The 15,932-nt window shown below is 43.9% G+C and overlaps 1 protein-coding gene across 2 annotated transcripts in view; it reads left to right on the plus strand.

Moving 5' to 3' along the window:
- LOC125725229 (NLR family CARD domain-containing protein 3-like) overlaps window positions 1-15,932 on the plus strand; it is a 37,396-nt gene that overhangs the window by 17,083 nt on the left and 4,381 nt on the right. For both annotated transcript variants that reach the window (XM_049001993.1, XM_049001994.1), the window contains exons 2-6: window positions 1,256-1,357; window positions 1,887-1,997; window positions 8,794-8,857; window positions 9,041-9,269; window positions 9,883-11,593. In XM_049001993.1, the coding sequence (XP_048857950.1) occupies window positions 1,296-1,357; window positions 1,887-1,997; window positions 8,794-8,857; window positions 9,041-9,269; window positions 9,883-11,593 (2,177 nt within the window). In that variant the 5' untranslated portion in view covers window positions 1,256-1,295. The remainder of the gene's footprint in view (window positions 1-1,255; window positions 1,358-1,886; window positions 1,998-8,793; window positions 8,858-9,040; window positions 9,270-9,882; window positions 11,594-15,932) is intronic.

The following is a 15,932-nucleotide window of genomic DNA, read 5'->3' on the forward strand; positions in this document are numbered from 1 at the left end:
AAAGTCCACAAACAGGATCCTGGCATAAGTTCCTGGATGGTCGAGATGTTGCAGGATATAATGCAGCCCCATATTCACTGCATCATCCACCGACCTGTTTGCCCGGTAGGCAAACTGCAGGTCCAGCTGGTGTCCTGTAATGTCCTTCAGATGGGCTAAAACCAGACGTTCACCATTAATGGTGGAGCGTTTGAAGCAGGAGGGAACTTCACACAGCTCCAGGGATCTATTGAAGATGTGGGTGAAGATGGGAGCCAGCTGATCAGCACAGGTTCTGAGGCAGGAGGGGGAGACACCGTCTGGTCTGGGGGCTTCTTGGATTTCTGTTTCTGGAACAGCCGGCTCACATCCGCTTTGTGTATTCCAGGGGGGAGGGTAGGGGGGTGATAGGTGTGATGGAGGCCATTGTTTTTGTCCTGTACTGTGTAGATGTACTTTGTTTAAGTACATCTGCCTTCCCCTGGTCTGCTGGAATATCACTGCTGTATACATGCACCCACTGCAGTCACCGATCCGCCTGTCGATCACCCGCTCCATCCTTCCCTCACTCGTGAAGAAGACCTTGAAATACTTAAACTCCTCCACTTGGGGAAAGACCCCCTCCCTGACCCGGAGACAGCACTCCACCCTTTTCCGGCTGAGGACCATGGTCTCGGATTTGAAGGTGCTGATTCTCATCTCAGCCGCCTCACACTCGGCTGCGAACTGCTCCAGTGAGAGCCGAAGGTCACGGTCCGATGAGCCCAACAGAACCACATCATCTGCAAAAAGCAGAGACCCAATCCTGAGGTCACCAAACCGGACACCCTCAACGCCCCGGCTGTGCCTAGAAATTCCATCCATAAAAGTCTAGTGACCTGCGTCCAGGGGAGGGAGAACGTGAATCCATGTTTTTACTCATCATAAGGGATCTAATGAGTTGCAGTTCGTCTGGTTCCTCACCCAGGACCTCTTTGCCATGGGTGACCCTACCAGGGGCATAAAGCCCCGGGCAGCTTAGCTCCTGGGATCACTGGAACACGCAAACCCCTCCACCACGATAAGGTGTCGGCTCCAGGAGAGGATGTTTATACATGTATTTATAAAAAAATGTGGCAGTGAAATTTTGCACTAAACCTCTTTACTATGTGTAATGCTACACATGGAACATAACAGAATGGAATCTCTGAGTCCAATTCATCAGTTTGATGTAAAAATGCTGAGTACTCCATATTGTGTATTTATCTATGTATCTACTTACCCTTCATGTTCACAGAGGCCCCAGCAGGAATCATCTGGTCTGGATCAGCATAAAAATGGATGGATCTGCTTCTGAAATGCGCCCCCCTGTGGGGTGTAAGAGAAAGAGCCCTGAGAGGTAACAGTGCTACAGCCCACTAGCATGCATGTCTCTCTGGGTCTATAGTCAGGCCATAACATAAAAGTAAACTGGGCTCCTAGCTAGGGCTGGTCAGTGGGCAGCACTTTAATATGTGTAGCTTAATAAAAAGACCTCGCCATCTTCTGTCTTCACCGTCTTCTTCCACAATCAGCCAGTTCTTTTATACTAGAGGCGAGTAACAGACCATCCCTCTTATCCAAAATGGCCACATAACAAAACTAAACAAACAAACAAAAACATATATAAACAGGTAAAAAGGAACATCATTCAAGTCTAGTTGTGGAGGTTTTTAACAGTGATACTAAAAGTTTCATATAATATCTAAATTTTAGATGAGACAATTCCCTTAAAAGCTGACTGTCAATGAATCTGTTTATATCAAGAGCTTCACAGCATATCAAAGTACATGAAGGCAGAGCAGAAAGCTAAACAGCAGTGTGATGTCATCCCCATTGTATGAATTATATTTATACCATGAGGGTTTGTTTCCTCTCGCTGCCCACAGTGTCGTGATGGAGACAGACTCCCCTGTACCCAGCTGTGTTTCCCTGAAGAGTGACGCATCAATGGGAAAACCACTCAACTTCAGAGAGGGACCTTTTCCTACAGATCAAAGGTAAATGTGCATTTAAACAAACACTGTTAGGGACATTCAGACTCTCAGTCAAAGACACATACAAGCTATGAGGAAAAAACACATTTATAATGAATGCACCAATTTTTACCTTTAACAGATTCCATCACCTTGAGAATTTAAAAGTTTTGTCTGTATTCTATATAAATAACATCTGAGGTAAATGGATGAGGATTACTGTAAAACCTGACTTTCTGCGAGCTGGAATTGGAAGTCATTTAATCGCAAAGTAGATTTTAAATTTCAGTCCTCAGCACAGAGCTGGAAAAAACTGGTTTGCCTGCCCCCCCCCCCCCTGCATGTCCATTAAAGAATAACTCAACAACAGATTGTCGTCTTATGAGACGGATGTTTCTGTTTTGATAATAAATAATTTCACTCTCATGAATTCATTAGATCGTACTCAGACGAAGGCTTCAGTTTAACATGTTTAATCGAACTATGTGGCTTAAACAATAAACTACTATCATCAGACAAAAAAAGAGAAAGACTATTGGTTTCTTTGACAAAGGTGACGTTTAAATACTTGCTGATTCAGATCATAATTAATGTGACACTGTAGTGGTTGTCATCCCCTGAGTATAAAATACGATGATTTGTTGATCCAAGAGGGGAAATTCTCTTGTGTTCAGCAGCAAAGTGTTATGTTATTTATATGATTAAAAACAGAGAGCAGCTTTTACCACATTAAAAATGGGACGTTAAGGCTGACTGTGGGGGCTGCACATCGACAGCAGGCATTGTGGTGTCTAACGGCAGCAGGCAGGAAAGATCCTCAGGAGCGCTTCTTAGCTCACGGTGGAGGAATGAGCCGTTGGCTGAAGGTGCCCCAAGACAGCGCCCCCTGGAGCCTCGGCTGGGTTATGGACCGGGCCAGTGGGGCCAGTGCCTTGGGGCCTCAGGATATTAGAAGCTGTGAGTGGTAACATTTATAGTGCAAGCCATGAAATGCGCCCCCCTGTGGGGTGTAACAGAAAGAGCCCTGAGAGGTAACAGTGTTACAGCCCACTAGCATGCATGTCTCTCTGGGTCTATAGTCAGGCCAAAGGGCACTTGGCACACGCCAGCCGCCTGGGGCACTTGGCACACGCCAGCCGCCTTGGGGTAGTTGGTACACGCCGGCTGCCTGGGGCACTTGGCACACGCCAGCCGCCTGGGGCACTTGGCAGACGCCAGCCACCTGGGGTACTTGGCAGGTTTTTCGAAAGTCTTGCTGGATGTGTTGTCATAGCAGCACATCCAAATCCTCAAACCTGCTCAGAGCAGGTTTGTTCTGCGTAAACTAGGATTAGCTCACAGACTTAATAGTGTCCGTGCATGGAAATGGGTTCAGTCATGGCCTCGCCATTCATATACGTAAAATCAACAAACACATACATACACACACACACACACACACAAACTCATACATACAAACATATATATATATGAATGAAATGTCGTGTTTGTACTTCACTTTAACTTGTTCCCATATCCTGCATGATTGTGCTTCTATTTGATCTGTAATTATGACAATAAAAGAATAATGAAACATTGGAACCATAATACTACATTCAAGTGATAAATACAATAACTAAAAACTACTTACACGTTTAATTTGTCGGACACTTTTTGCCAGCCGTCTTTTCTGGTTTGGGTCGCTTTTGATGTGTTTCCTTTAGTAGATACTAAATCTTTGAATTCATCATACTCCTCTGTAGCATTCCCCTCGGATTGACGGCCGAAAGACTTTACTGATGGTTCACGATGGTTACGTTGCCAACGTAAGAGCTTGTGCCTTTACCGGGAGGGGGGGCTTAAACCATTTACAAAATATCATAAAGCAAAAGACAAACACGTTCTTCGCTTAGCTTAGCTTAACGATGTTCTGGTAACCGAAAAAACGGAAGTCCCTCAAAAAAAAGGGGTCCCACTAAATAAAACTACATAAGCATAAATGAATGTATACAAATGAATACAGAATACAAACGTATATTAAAAAATATGCAATACGCAACTCAATATGTTTTGTAACATTAATTAGTCTCGTGTCAAACCTTGGGGTTATTTACATCCTCTAATAAAAGGTCCTGCTCGGATTGCGTGAAAAATTGTGCCCTGTTTTTTGACGTTTTGCAGAACCCAATGAGAGACTTGTTGATCATGGTTTCTAGACTCGATGTATATGGGCTTTTCAAGCAGTGCGGGTACGCACAATCATCTCGGATGAATGGATCCAGCTAGACTAATCTACTACACAGCTGCATTTGAAAAACTGACTTATCCCGGATGAGTCTCACTGGCATTAACTCATCTAGGATGAGGCATCTGATCTCGGATGATTTAAGCGACGTACGGAAAATACCCCATGGGCCTCAAGGGGGTATTAAATGAAAGTAGCTAAATAAAGCCAGACTTTCCCGAAAAGGTCAGACTCAAACTAGTGCCATCTCTAAATGTAGCCTCATGTCGTTCCACTAACAAACAAACAAATTTATTTTTGTATAGCGCAGTATCATGACATAACATCGTCTCAAAGCGCTTTACAGCATCCTCACCCAAAGCCCCCAGTGAGTAAGCCAAAGGTGACAGTGTCAAGGAAAAACTCCCAAGAAGGAAGAAACCTTGGGAGGGACCAGACTCAAAGGGGGAGCCCATCCTCCAGGGGGCAGCAGAGGAAGCCCTAACCCTAACCAGACTCAAAGGGGGAGCCCATCCTCCAGGGGGCAGCAGAGGAAGCCCTAACCCTAACCAGATACAAAGGGGGAGCCCATCCTCCAGGGGGCAGCAAAGGAAGCCCTAATCCTAACCAGACTCAAAGGGGGATCTCATTCTCCAGGGGCCGGCAGGGAGAGTCAAATAGGAGAGATGGCTAAGTGCCAAGTCACACTGTCCCAATCATAAGATGTGGAAGATGACACAGGCAGAATGGCGAGCTAGATGGAGGGATGTCACTGATGGTGGCGACGTCACATGTAGCAGGGTGTGCTGGACATCTTGGTAGATTGAGGTCTCCAGGCCGCACCCCCCAGGAGGAGTTGGGGAAATAAAATGTACAATTAGTTAAAGTAGAGGAAGCTATAGGCAGTGCTAACAGCTAGATGAGTGCAATATGAAGTGCAATGTGCAAGCTCCGGCAGATATGGCAATGGCAGCATAAGTAGGAGGGAGAGGCAGGTGGGAATGCAGGCATGGGGAGTCCCTGAATGTCAGCACTCCAGTTCCACAAGGGATGGTGAAGCTAGAGTGACAGCACTGACAGTCCAGTTTATCCAAAGCCGATGACACCAATAATTTCACACAGTTCAGCTTTAATTAATCAAAGCTCATACAAGACAGACTTGCATAGTCTCACTTAGTGCGCACACCGAGATATTTAAGACACTGAATGAATGGATGAATGATAGATTGACCGAATGAGTCGGAAAGCGTGTAAAACGAGAGCGGTGTTTTTTTCTGCCGCAGAACAAACTCTGCTGATGGAGCTGTATGAAAAATACAAGGATGTAATCGCTAAAAAAGGCAATACTGTGGCCATAAACACAGCCAGGGAGTTGGCTTGGCAATGAGTTGCAGACAGACTAAATGTGTAAGTTATGTAAATGTTACAAGTGTCCAGTACAGTGGCATGGTGGTACAGTGGTTTATGCTGTCACCTTATACCACGAAAGTTCCAGGTTTGATCCCCATAGCCAACGGGGAACCTTCTGGGATGAGTTCATGTGTCATTCTTACTGTATAATGTTATTCTGCATTATTTAATCTCCATAAAATACTTTCAGTCGCATAAGTGTGAAATGTTCTGCACAAATAACCATATCTTGTCTTTGCTATTTTACTAATAAACTTTCAAATCAGACAGTGACTAAACAAAATATAAAAAAATCTTCCTGTTCATATTATTTTAACATTTTTTTTCAGTTTCAGTCATTGCATTTTATGTTTGACCTTTCTAACATGGGTACGCTTTTACTTGAATCATTTTGCAATTAATTGGAATGTTGAGATGTGATTTTTTAAATAGGCTTTATTATATTTATTACATGACATTAGTAGTGAGATCGCGGAATTTTATCCGACGAAACGATCTATTGGGAATCTGTTTAACTAAGTGAGACAGTTAACCTGGTCTGGATCAACCTTGTTCACTCACCTACAGAAAGTTACCATGGCAGCTCAGCAGGGATTAATTTAAGAGACTTTGATGGAACGGAATTCCTACTAAAATGAGCCAGACTTGTCGAAATAGGTCAGACTTTCCCTTAATCCTGCTTCGTGTGACACCCCCCAGCAGGCGTGGCCCACAGCGTTATGGACGCGGATGGCGACCCAAAGTGTTCCCACTGAGGCTGTGCTGACGTTCACTAGTATCCGGTCCGAGTATGCAGATGGAGGGGGCTGCATGAGTCGGAACTCTGACCTGGAGGTAGCCATCGAGCTCCTAAAGCGCGCAGCTCTGCCAGGCCCTGTCAGCTCTCAGGCTGCCTGCCCTGTATGCGCAGTTGGGCCAGTTATGCGGCTGCAGATAAGAGGTCAGGTGTGTTCCTCTACCAGACTCTGCCCCCCCAGGCCCTGTCAGCTCTCAGGCTGTCTGCCCTGCATGCGCAGCTGGGCCAGTTACGCGACTTATTGAGTTCACGGACAGCTGTGTGTATGTTTTCCCTCACTGCTGCTGGCTGACAGACAAATGATGACCCCTGAAGCGGTTAGTATTCTGTAATAAAATAGGACATTCTAGAGGGAGTGGCGCACGCTGATGACATCATGCACATTATGTCCACTGGGATGGAGAACAGGTGCAGGATGATGTTTAATGTTTCGTCATATTTAGACAGTAGTATCGCCCGGGCTAGTGGGGGCCAGGGGACCAGCTGGTACAAAAGCGGGGGGGCAGGGATGCGGGCAACAAGCTGATAGGCGCCCCCCCGTCTGACGCTCCCTGCTCACCCGCGAGTCCCAGGCCGGCGCGGCCATGGGCCAGTCGCTCACAGAGCAGGCGGCTCCATTGATAAGTAAAGCAGAGCCTTATTGAGGGGTGGGGTAGCGGGGGGGGGGGGGGGGGGGGATTCACTGTTTGCCGGTTGCATTGGAAGCTGTGTGTGGGTGTAGCCCTGCACAGTAGGTGCTGAAGGACAGATTCAGCCCATTAGCCCTGTAGGTGCTAAATTTAACCAAGAAGCTATTTAACCAGTTTCTTGACTGAGGATTGTGAATCAAATGCTGGTATTTAGTTCTGCTAATCAGGTGAATCACTCTGAATGTCACTGGGCACAAAGGGCTGCATAGAAAACTGTCCTTCCTGCCTGCAGTGTCTCTGTGTGCTGGAGCCTGATGTCACTGGTTCTCTTCTGCTGTCATGAGAAAATTAGGAAGCCGTCCTAGTGAATAAAGCTTAACATGGCAGATACATCTTTCCAAATTACTGTACAACTCCAATTCCAAAAATTTTGGGACGTTCTGCAAATTGTAAATAAAAACAGAATGCAATGATATGGAAATCTCATAAACCTATACTTTATTCATAACAGAACACAGAAAACATATCAAATGTTTAAACTGAGAAAATGCATCAAGGTCTTCCCTGAAAGAGACGTCGTCTGGATGGGAGCATCTGTTGCTCTAGAACCTGGATATACCTTTCAGCACTGATGGTGCCTTTCCAGATATGCAGGCTGCCCCTGCCATATGTACTAATGCACCCCCACACCATCAGATATGCAGGCTGCCCCTGCCATATGTACTAATGCACCCCCACACCATCAGAGATGCTGGCTTTTGAACTGAGTGCTGATAACACGCTGGGTGGTCCTTCTCCTCTTTAGTCCGGATGACATGGTGTCCCTGGTTTCCAAAAAGAATTTCAAATTTAGATTCGACTGACCACAGAACAGTTTTCCACTCAGCCGCAGTCCATTTTGAATGAGCTTTGGCCCAGAGACGACGTCGGTGATTCTGGATCATCTTCATATACGGCTTCTTCTTTGGATGATAGAGTTTTAACTGGCATCTGTGTATGGCAGCGTGAATTGTGTTCACTGACAATGTTTGTGGGAAATATTCTTGAGCCTATTTAGTGATTCCATTACAGTATCATGCCTGTTTGTGATGCAGTGCTGCCTAAGGGCCAAAATATCACAGGCATCTAGTCTGGTTTTTCACAGAGATTTCTCCAGATTCTCAGAATCTTTTGACTACATTATGTGCTGTAGATGATGAAATATTCAACCTCTTTGCAGTTCTATACTGAGGAACTTCTTTCTGAAATTGCTCCACTATTTGTCAGTGCAGTATTAGGGGGATTGTGACCCTCTGCCCATCTTTACTTCAGAGAGACACTGCAACTCTAAGATGCTCTTTTTATACCCAGTCATGTTACTCACCAGTTGCCAACTAACCTAATTATTTGCAAATTGTTCCTCAAGCTGTTGGGTTTTTGTACTACTAACTTTTCCAGCCTCCTATTGCCCCTGTCCCAACTTTTTTGAGACGTGTTGCTGTCATGAAATTCAAAATGAGCCAATATTTTTCATGAAATAGCAAAATGTCTCAGTTTAAACATCTGATATGTTTTCTATACTTTGTTATGAATATAATACAGGTTTATGAGATTTCCATATCATTGCATCCTGTTTTTATTTACAATTTGCACAATATCCCAACTTTTTGGAATTGGTGTTGTAATATACCACAATGTTATTCTTTATCTGCAGTAACAGCAATTTTAATGGGGAACTTTTCAGCCTTTCTGTTACATTTGTGTAGATGAATTGAGGTCTTTATGTTTCTGCCTAATTCACAGAGACCAAATGGAAGAATGCAGTTCAAATCTACATGATAAATCGGGTTTATCATCCATATTGAAGGTTTGTATTTATTGCTGATATATATTTTCTTGGCTGTTATGTCAATTAGCTTTTATTTTATAAAGCTGTATAATAAGAAATTCATCGTGTTAAAGAAAATATGTTTTAAACTATGATTCTTAAGTGAAACTCTGAAAAGGTTTGGTGTAAGTAGCAATAATTAACTCTGACTGTTTATTTTAGACACTAGAGGAAAAAGCCATGAAGTTCCTAAAGGACGAGCTGAAGACGTTTGTGAGGTACCTAGATCAGAATTACCCAGAATGTTTTGAGCCTCAGCTGGAGGAGGACAATGACCTGGACTGTGATGGTCAGATGCAGAAGACCAGTGTTAGAGAGGTAGCTCTGAAGATCACAATGTACATCCTGAGGACCATGAAGCAAAATGATCTTGCTGACCTGCTGGACAAGAGTAAGAACTTTATAATATCATGTACATGTACAATATTGTGTAATCGTCTTAGGCAGTCAAAGAAAAGGATGTTTAAATGGTCTTTATGTTGGTGTAGAACTACTATAATATGTATGTCAAAGTGTGTTTGCCATTTCAGAACCTCTCCCAACATCACCCCAATATTTGCTGATATTGTGCAGTATATCCCTGTATTTTTTTACTTGACGACTAACACACCTCATGTGGCTGATCAATATCTCACTGAGTTTTAAATTAATTTAATTAATTCATGAAGTGAGCTGGTGGTGAAATTTAACAATTACATGGACTGGCTGTGGTGCCCCTGAGGAGAGGTTTGGGAACTGAAAAGGGGTTTTGTGTTTTTTTTGGTTCTGAGCAGATATACACTTACTACCCAGATAAATGGCTTTAAACATTTCCTTTGGCTGCCTAAGGCTTATTCACGGTCCTGTATATGGTGTTCCAGTAAAATACTCATGATAAAACTTTCAGTTTCACATTCACAGTCACAGGGAAATATCTGGATATGTATGTGTAAAAAAAGTGTGTTTTTGGAAAATATTCAGGATCACAGTGAGAATTAGTACATTTTCCTCTCACTTCTTTTCAGGACAGCTCATGCTACAGGAATTCAAAGGTAAACTTAAGAAGCAATTTGAGTGTGTATTTGAAGGGAAAGCTAAGGAAGGACAGCCAACACTTCTCAGTGAGATTTACACAGAACTCTACATAACCGAAGGTGGGACTGGAGCAGTGAATGATGAACATGAAGTGAGACAGATTGAAACAGCATCCAAGAAAAGGCGAACAGAAGATACTACAGTCAAGTGCAATGATATATTTAAACCCTTATGTGGGCGTGAGACACCTATCAGAACTGTACTCACTAAAGGGGTGGCAGGTATCGGGAAAACAGTCTCTGTGCAGAAATTTATTCTCGACTGGGCAGAAGGAAAAGCAAACCAGGATGTTCACTTCATGTTTGCTCTTCCTTTCCGGGACCTGAATTTGATTAAGGGTGAATACAGTCTGATTGAACTGCTTCACCACTTTGTCCCAGAACTGAAATCATTTCAGTCCACTGAGCTGTTTAGGTACAAAGTCTTGTTCATCTTTGATGGCCTGGATGAGTGTCGCCTTCCTCTCGATTTTCAGAACAAAGAAAGCTGGTTTGATGTAACAAAGAAAACGTCACTGGATGTGCTGTTGACTAATCTCATTAAGGGGAATCTGCTCCCATCCGCTCTCCTCTGGATAACCTCCCGGCCAGCAGCAACCAATCAGATACCTCCTGAGTGTGTCCACCAGGTGACAGAGATACGAGGGTTCAGTGATGCCCAGAAGGAGGAGTATTTCAAGAAGAGATTTAATGATCGGACCCTGGCCAGCAGGATTATCACACATGTGAAATCATCAAGGAGCCTCTTCATCATGTGCCACATACCTGTGTTCTGTTGGATTTCAGCCACTGTGCTTAAGAGGCTTTTTAGTGAGACTGACAGGGGAGAAATTCCAAGGACTCTGACTGAAATGTACACACACTTCCTGATCTTTCAAACAAGTTTAAAAAATGACAAGTATATGAAAAACCAAGAAACTAAGCTTAAGGAATACAGCAAGCAATTCCTTTTAAAACTTGGTAATCTTGCTTTTGACAACCTGGAGAAAGGAAATCTCATATTTTATGAGCAAGATCTGACAGAGAATGGCATTGATGTCAGTGAAGCTTCAGTTTACTCTGGAGTGTGCACAGAAGTCTTTAAAGAGGAGTATGGGTTGTACCAGGAGAAGGTGTACTGCTTTGTGCATCTGAGCATCCAGGAGTATCTCGCTACTTTATATGTGTTCCTGTCAAACTCATCAGCTAACCTGCTGAAGACTGCAGTGGATCAGGCATTAGAGAGCAAGAATGGACACTTGGACCTCTACCTCCGCTTCCTCCTGGGCCTCTCAACAGAATCCAGTAAGACTCTGTTACAAAGGCTGCTGGGACAGAGAAGAAAGAGATCACATGACATTAACAAAATAACCAAATACATCAAGGAGAAAATAAAGGAGAATTTATCTCCAGAAAGGACCATCAACCTGTTCCACTGTCTGAATGAACTGGGTGACAATTCCCTAGTAGAGGAAGTACAAAGATACCTGAATTCAGGAAACATTTCAGCAGATGACCTCTCACCTGCACAGTACTCAGCTCTGGCCTTTGTGATGCTGATGTCAGATGAGGAGCTGGATGTGTTTGACCTGAAGAATTACATTAGATCAGATAAACAGCACTGCAGGCTGCTGCCTGTGGTCAAGAACTCCAGGACAGCTCTGTAAGTGACGTGGGGATGGGAAATCATGTCTGGTCTGGCCGTAATACATGAATATTGTTTGAAATGTGTAATATTTATTATATATTTCTCCTCATGGATTAATAAGTGGGTTTTATTTTGATAATCACAGCTATAGCTGTTTGTATAGCAGTAGCTAATCCTGACCACAGCCTTTATAATGACTGAAGGTAGTGATGTCACTTTTTGTTTGTTACTACGTTTCCATTCCCATCCAGTCTGCCTTCTGATCACAGGCACAGCATCCTAACCTGCTATAGAAACAGTGAGGGCTCTTTATCCACAGGGTGTATAAGTGGTATGTGAGTGTTATTGTCAGCAGGCGTGTTCATGTGATGGAGCCCAGAGCTGGGAGCTTCCGTATGACTGCTGTCTCTGGCTGCTCACTGGCGCCCTCTGCTGGCCTCAGCTGCACCTGGCTGAGGATGTGACAACACATCTAGTCTGGCAGACATAGATAAACATTGTTTAAAATGTAAAATGAATATGTATATATGTAATTTATTTCCCCTCTTTTATCAACAAGGTTCCTTTTTAATCTAGTTTATATTAACTGAAGGTAGTGATGTAGTAAAAACAAAAAGACAAGATTTCCACGACCTTCCTTTGTGTAACAAATAACCAAAGATACAGCATCATACAGAATGGTCCAGATTTCATTAATAGTGGGAAAACCACTCATGTTCGTTTCAGTTCTGGATGCTGTAGGAAGCATTTCTGCAAATACTGGGTGTGGTGCGTGACTCTTTGGGCTCGGACTCTGTGTCCATGAGCGGAAGGTTGCTGGTTCAGATCTCATTTTGAGTCCCCCCCCCCCACCAAACACTGAATGCAATTTCAGTTCAGTTTTATTTGTATAGTGTGTTTTCACAACATTACATCATCTCAAAGCACTTTTCAGCATCCCTGCCCAAAGCCCCCAGTGAGCAAATCAGAGGGGACAGTGGCATGGAAAAGCTCCATAGAAAGAAGAATCCTTGGGAGGAACCATAGTCAAAGGGGGAGCCCATCCTCCAGGGGGCAGCAGAGGAAGCCCTAACCTTAACCAGACTGAAAGGGGGAGCCCATCCTCCAGGGGGCAGCAGAGGAAGTAAAATGATCAAGATGGCAAAGTCCTAATTCACATTATCACATTATCATTACAAAGCGGGGGGGCAGGGAGGTGATGACAGGCAAGTGCTGGAGCTGCTTCAGATGGGGGGGCGAACAGTAGTACGGCAGCAGGGTAAACAGGGAAGATGTCACAGGCAGAAGGGTGAGCAGGCCGGAAGGACGTCACAGGTAGTGGAGACGTCGCAGGCAGCAGGGTAGGTTGGGGTCTCCAGGCAGCATAGCCCAGGGGGAGTAGGGGAAGTAAAATGTGCAATTAGCCAAAGTAGGGGAGACTAGAGGCAGTGCAAACAGTTAGGTGAGTGCAGTATGTAAGCTCCGGCAGATATGGCTATGGCAGCATAAGTAGGAGGGAGAGGCAAGTGGGAACACAGGCATGGGGAGTCCCTGAATGTCAGCACTCCAGTTCCACAAGGGGGTGTGAAGCTAAAGTGACAGACTGACAGTTCAGTTTATCCAAAGCCAATGGCACCGATCCCCACCCAGCTCTACACCTCACACTATAGGTCTGACTGGGAGTGAGCAGTTATCTAGAGCTAGAACTAGAGTCCTTACAAGCTAAACTAAACAGGAGTGTTTTAGTCTAGACTTGAATATTGAAAGTCAGCCTGAATCCCACACATCCGGTGGAAGACTATTCCACAGCTGAAGAGCTCTATAAGAGAAAGCTCTGCAGCCTGCCGTAGCTCTTTCTGCCCTGGGTACTAACAGATATCCTGCTCTTTATGATGGAAGAAAGCGAGGAGGGTTGTATAAGGCCAGCAGGTTACTAAGGTATTCTGGTGCAAGGCCATTCAGTGTTTTATAAATCAATAGCAGTATTTTGTAGTTAATCCGAGACTTAACTGGAAGCCAATGAAGGGAGCATAGAACAGGGCTAATATAATCACATTTATTAGTGTTTGTAAGAACTCTGGCTGCTGCATTTTTTTTCAGCTGAAGTTTATGTGAGGATCCAGATGGGCACCCAGAAAGGAAGGCATTACAGTATCCAGCCTGGAAGTTATAAAGGTGTTAGTGTTTCCGTTTCATGACAGGAGAGCATCTTCCGAAGCTTGGCGAGGTTCCGTACATGATAGAACACAGCTTTAGTGATGCTTTTTATATGAGCATCGAAACATAAATCTGAATCAACCAGAACACCAAGATCTCTGACCACTGTGTCATGTTGGGTAGGAAGACCACCAAGGTTGAGGTTGTCAAGCTTATTTCGAGCCGCCTTCGGACCAGTTAACAGTACTTCTGTTTTTCTGTGTTTAACATAAATAAATTATATGCCATCCAGCACCGGATATCTAGTCGACAGTCTTCTAACCGAGAGCTGTGATGCATCATCCGGCTTAACAGATATATATAACTGTGTATCATCAGCAAAACAATGAAACCCAACACCATGATTTCTGATAATGTGACCAATATATACAGTGTACAGTAGTGGGCCCAGCACTGATCCCTCTGGGACACCAATGTAGTAATATTTAGCTCAGGTAAATTTGAATATCTCCACCAATATGTTTTGAAATTAATTACATTTGAATTAATCATTATTTAATGATGTTTATTACCTAATTGTTATGCGGAATGGTTGGCTCCTCCAAACTCAATTGCGAATCCCCGTGAGTCTGTTAATGTGAGACGTACATGGGATTCACTAGTTACCAGTATCGCTTAGGAATCTGGGTTAGAAGGCTCATCCAGCGAGCTGCATCACCAGGTAATGTAAACGATCGGTAGCGAAGCTCCCCTCACGGCCAATGAGAGGGAGTCTCGCGATATTTCAGTCGAGTTTGAGGTTTTAGAGCTTAGTAGCCAAATCGCACAGAGGCAGGGACTATTGTGAGCACTCAATGAACAGAGGCTGAAGTGGTGTAAAACTGGAGTGATTTTCCATCGGTTTGATACCAAACATGCCACACCAGCCTAGCGGTTCACACTGAATACCATCTGTAATGATTAATTAATGATTACTTATATTATGTCATTATGTTATATTACTCACACCAGTACCTGGTCTAAGTGGTCTAGGTTGCACCTCAGTCAGAGGTTACCCTTTATACAGACATTATATGACATATTCTCATGTCAGCAGCACATCTTAACCTTAGATAGACATGGTAGAATACAGGGATCAGATAAGGGCTGCTGAGGAATGTGGCAAAGAAAAGGGGGGGAAGGTTAGTCAGTCAAAGAAAAAGAGTCTTTGAAAGTTAGGACACATTACAAACATAACCTGTCTGTATATTGAGACTAGTAGTCATGGGTAAATAAATATACAGATATACTGTACAACAGCCAAACTTAAAAGAAACTTTCTTTAGGGTGTTGGGTGAGTGGTATGTAAGGCAGGATGTCTGGGGAGGGGGTTGTGTGACAAGTCGAGGGACCCCTGTCCTTGAGGTCCACTCTGCTGTCTGTAGGTCGTTAAAACTTTGTGAAATAAAAGTTAGAGTGCTGGCCCCCCTTGTTGTCTGTGTCTTTAAGTGTGTCTGTGTGTGTGGGGTCACGAACCCCCCTTTTGAGGCCTAGGCCAGCGAGTACCTCTCGTACCAGGGTAGGCCTTGTCTCACGCCACCTGGAATTTAAGCTTTGTGATATGTGCATGTGTGATCCTACACGCCCCAGAATGTTGGACAGTAGTTCATTTCTAATAAATGGGGGAACATTAGATAAAACAACTTTTTTTGACAGGCTTGATAAAGGCAATATCTGTACGAATTCAACTTTAATGTAGAGACCACTTTGTATGAGGTCATTAACTATGGAAACGTCTTTTAAAAAGATCACAATAGCTTTGTTCATTCGGGAAGCTGAAACAACATTAGCGGCTCCAACTACTTCACCGACCGCGAGCAGACAGTCCTCCACCGAGACGGCGGGTCAGGGACACACTTAAAGCCGTGCCTGAGACTATGACACGAAAAACTGAGTAGGGAAGCTCAAAATTCCCACCAGAAAGCTGCACTTGAATGACTGACATTCTGGCTGCTGACTCAGAGATAGAAGTTGGTGATGTGACAATACTGAACTTACAAGAATGGCGAACGCATGGTTACTGCAAGGGACAATGCTTGTGAAATTCTGTGCAATGTTTCTTTTTAACTGCTTCAGAATCTTAAACTAGAAGGCTGAACTGAAAGCAAATCATGAATCCTTCTGTTATCTTGCTTTGTATGTAGCCTAAGCGCGTTTCCCCAGCAAAGATGATAATCTT

This window comes from Brienomyrus brachyistius, unplaced genomic scaffold, assembly GCF_023856365.1.
Source record: "Brienomyrus brachyistius isolate T26 unplaced genomic scaffold, BBRACH_0.4 scaffold63, whole genome shotgun sequence".
In the NCBI taxonomy this organism is placed as follows: Eukaryota; Metazoa; Chordata; class Actinopteri; order Osteoglossiformes; family Mormyridae; genus Brienomyrus; species Brienomyrus brachyistius.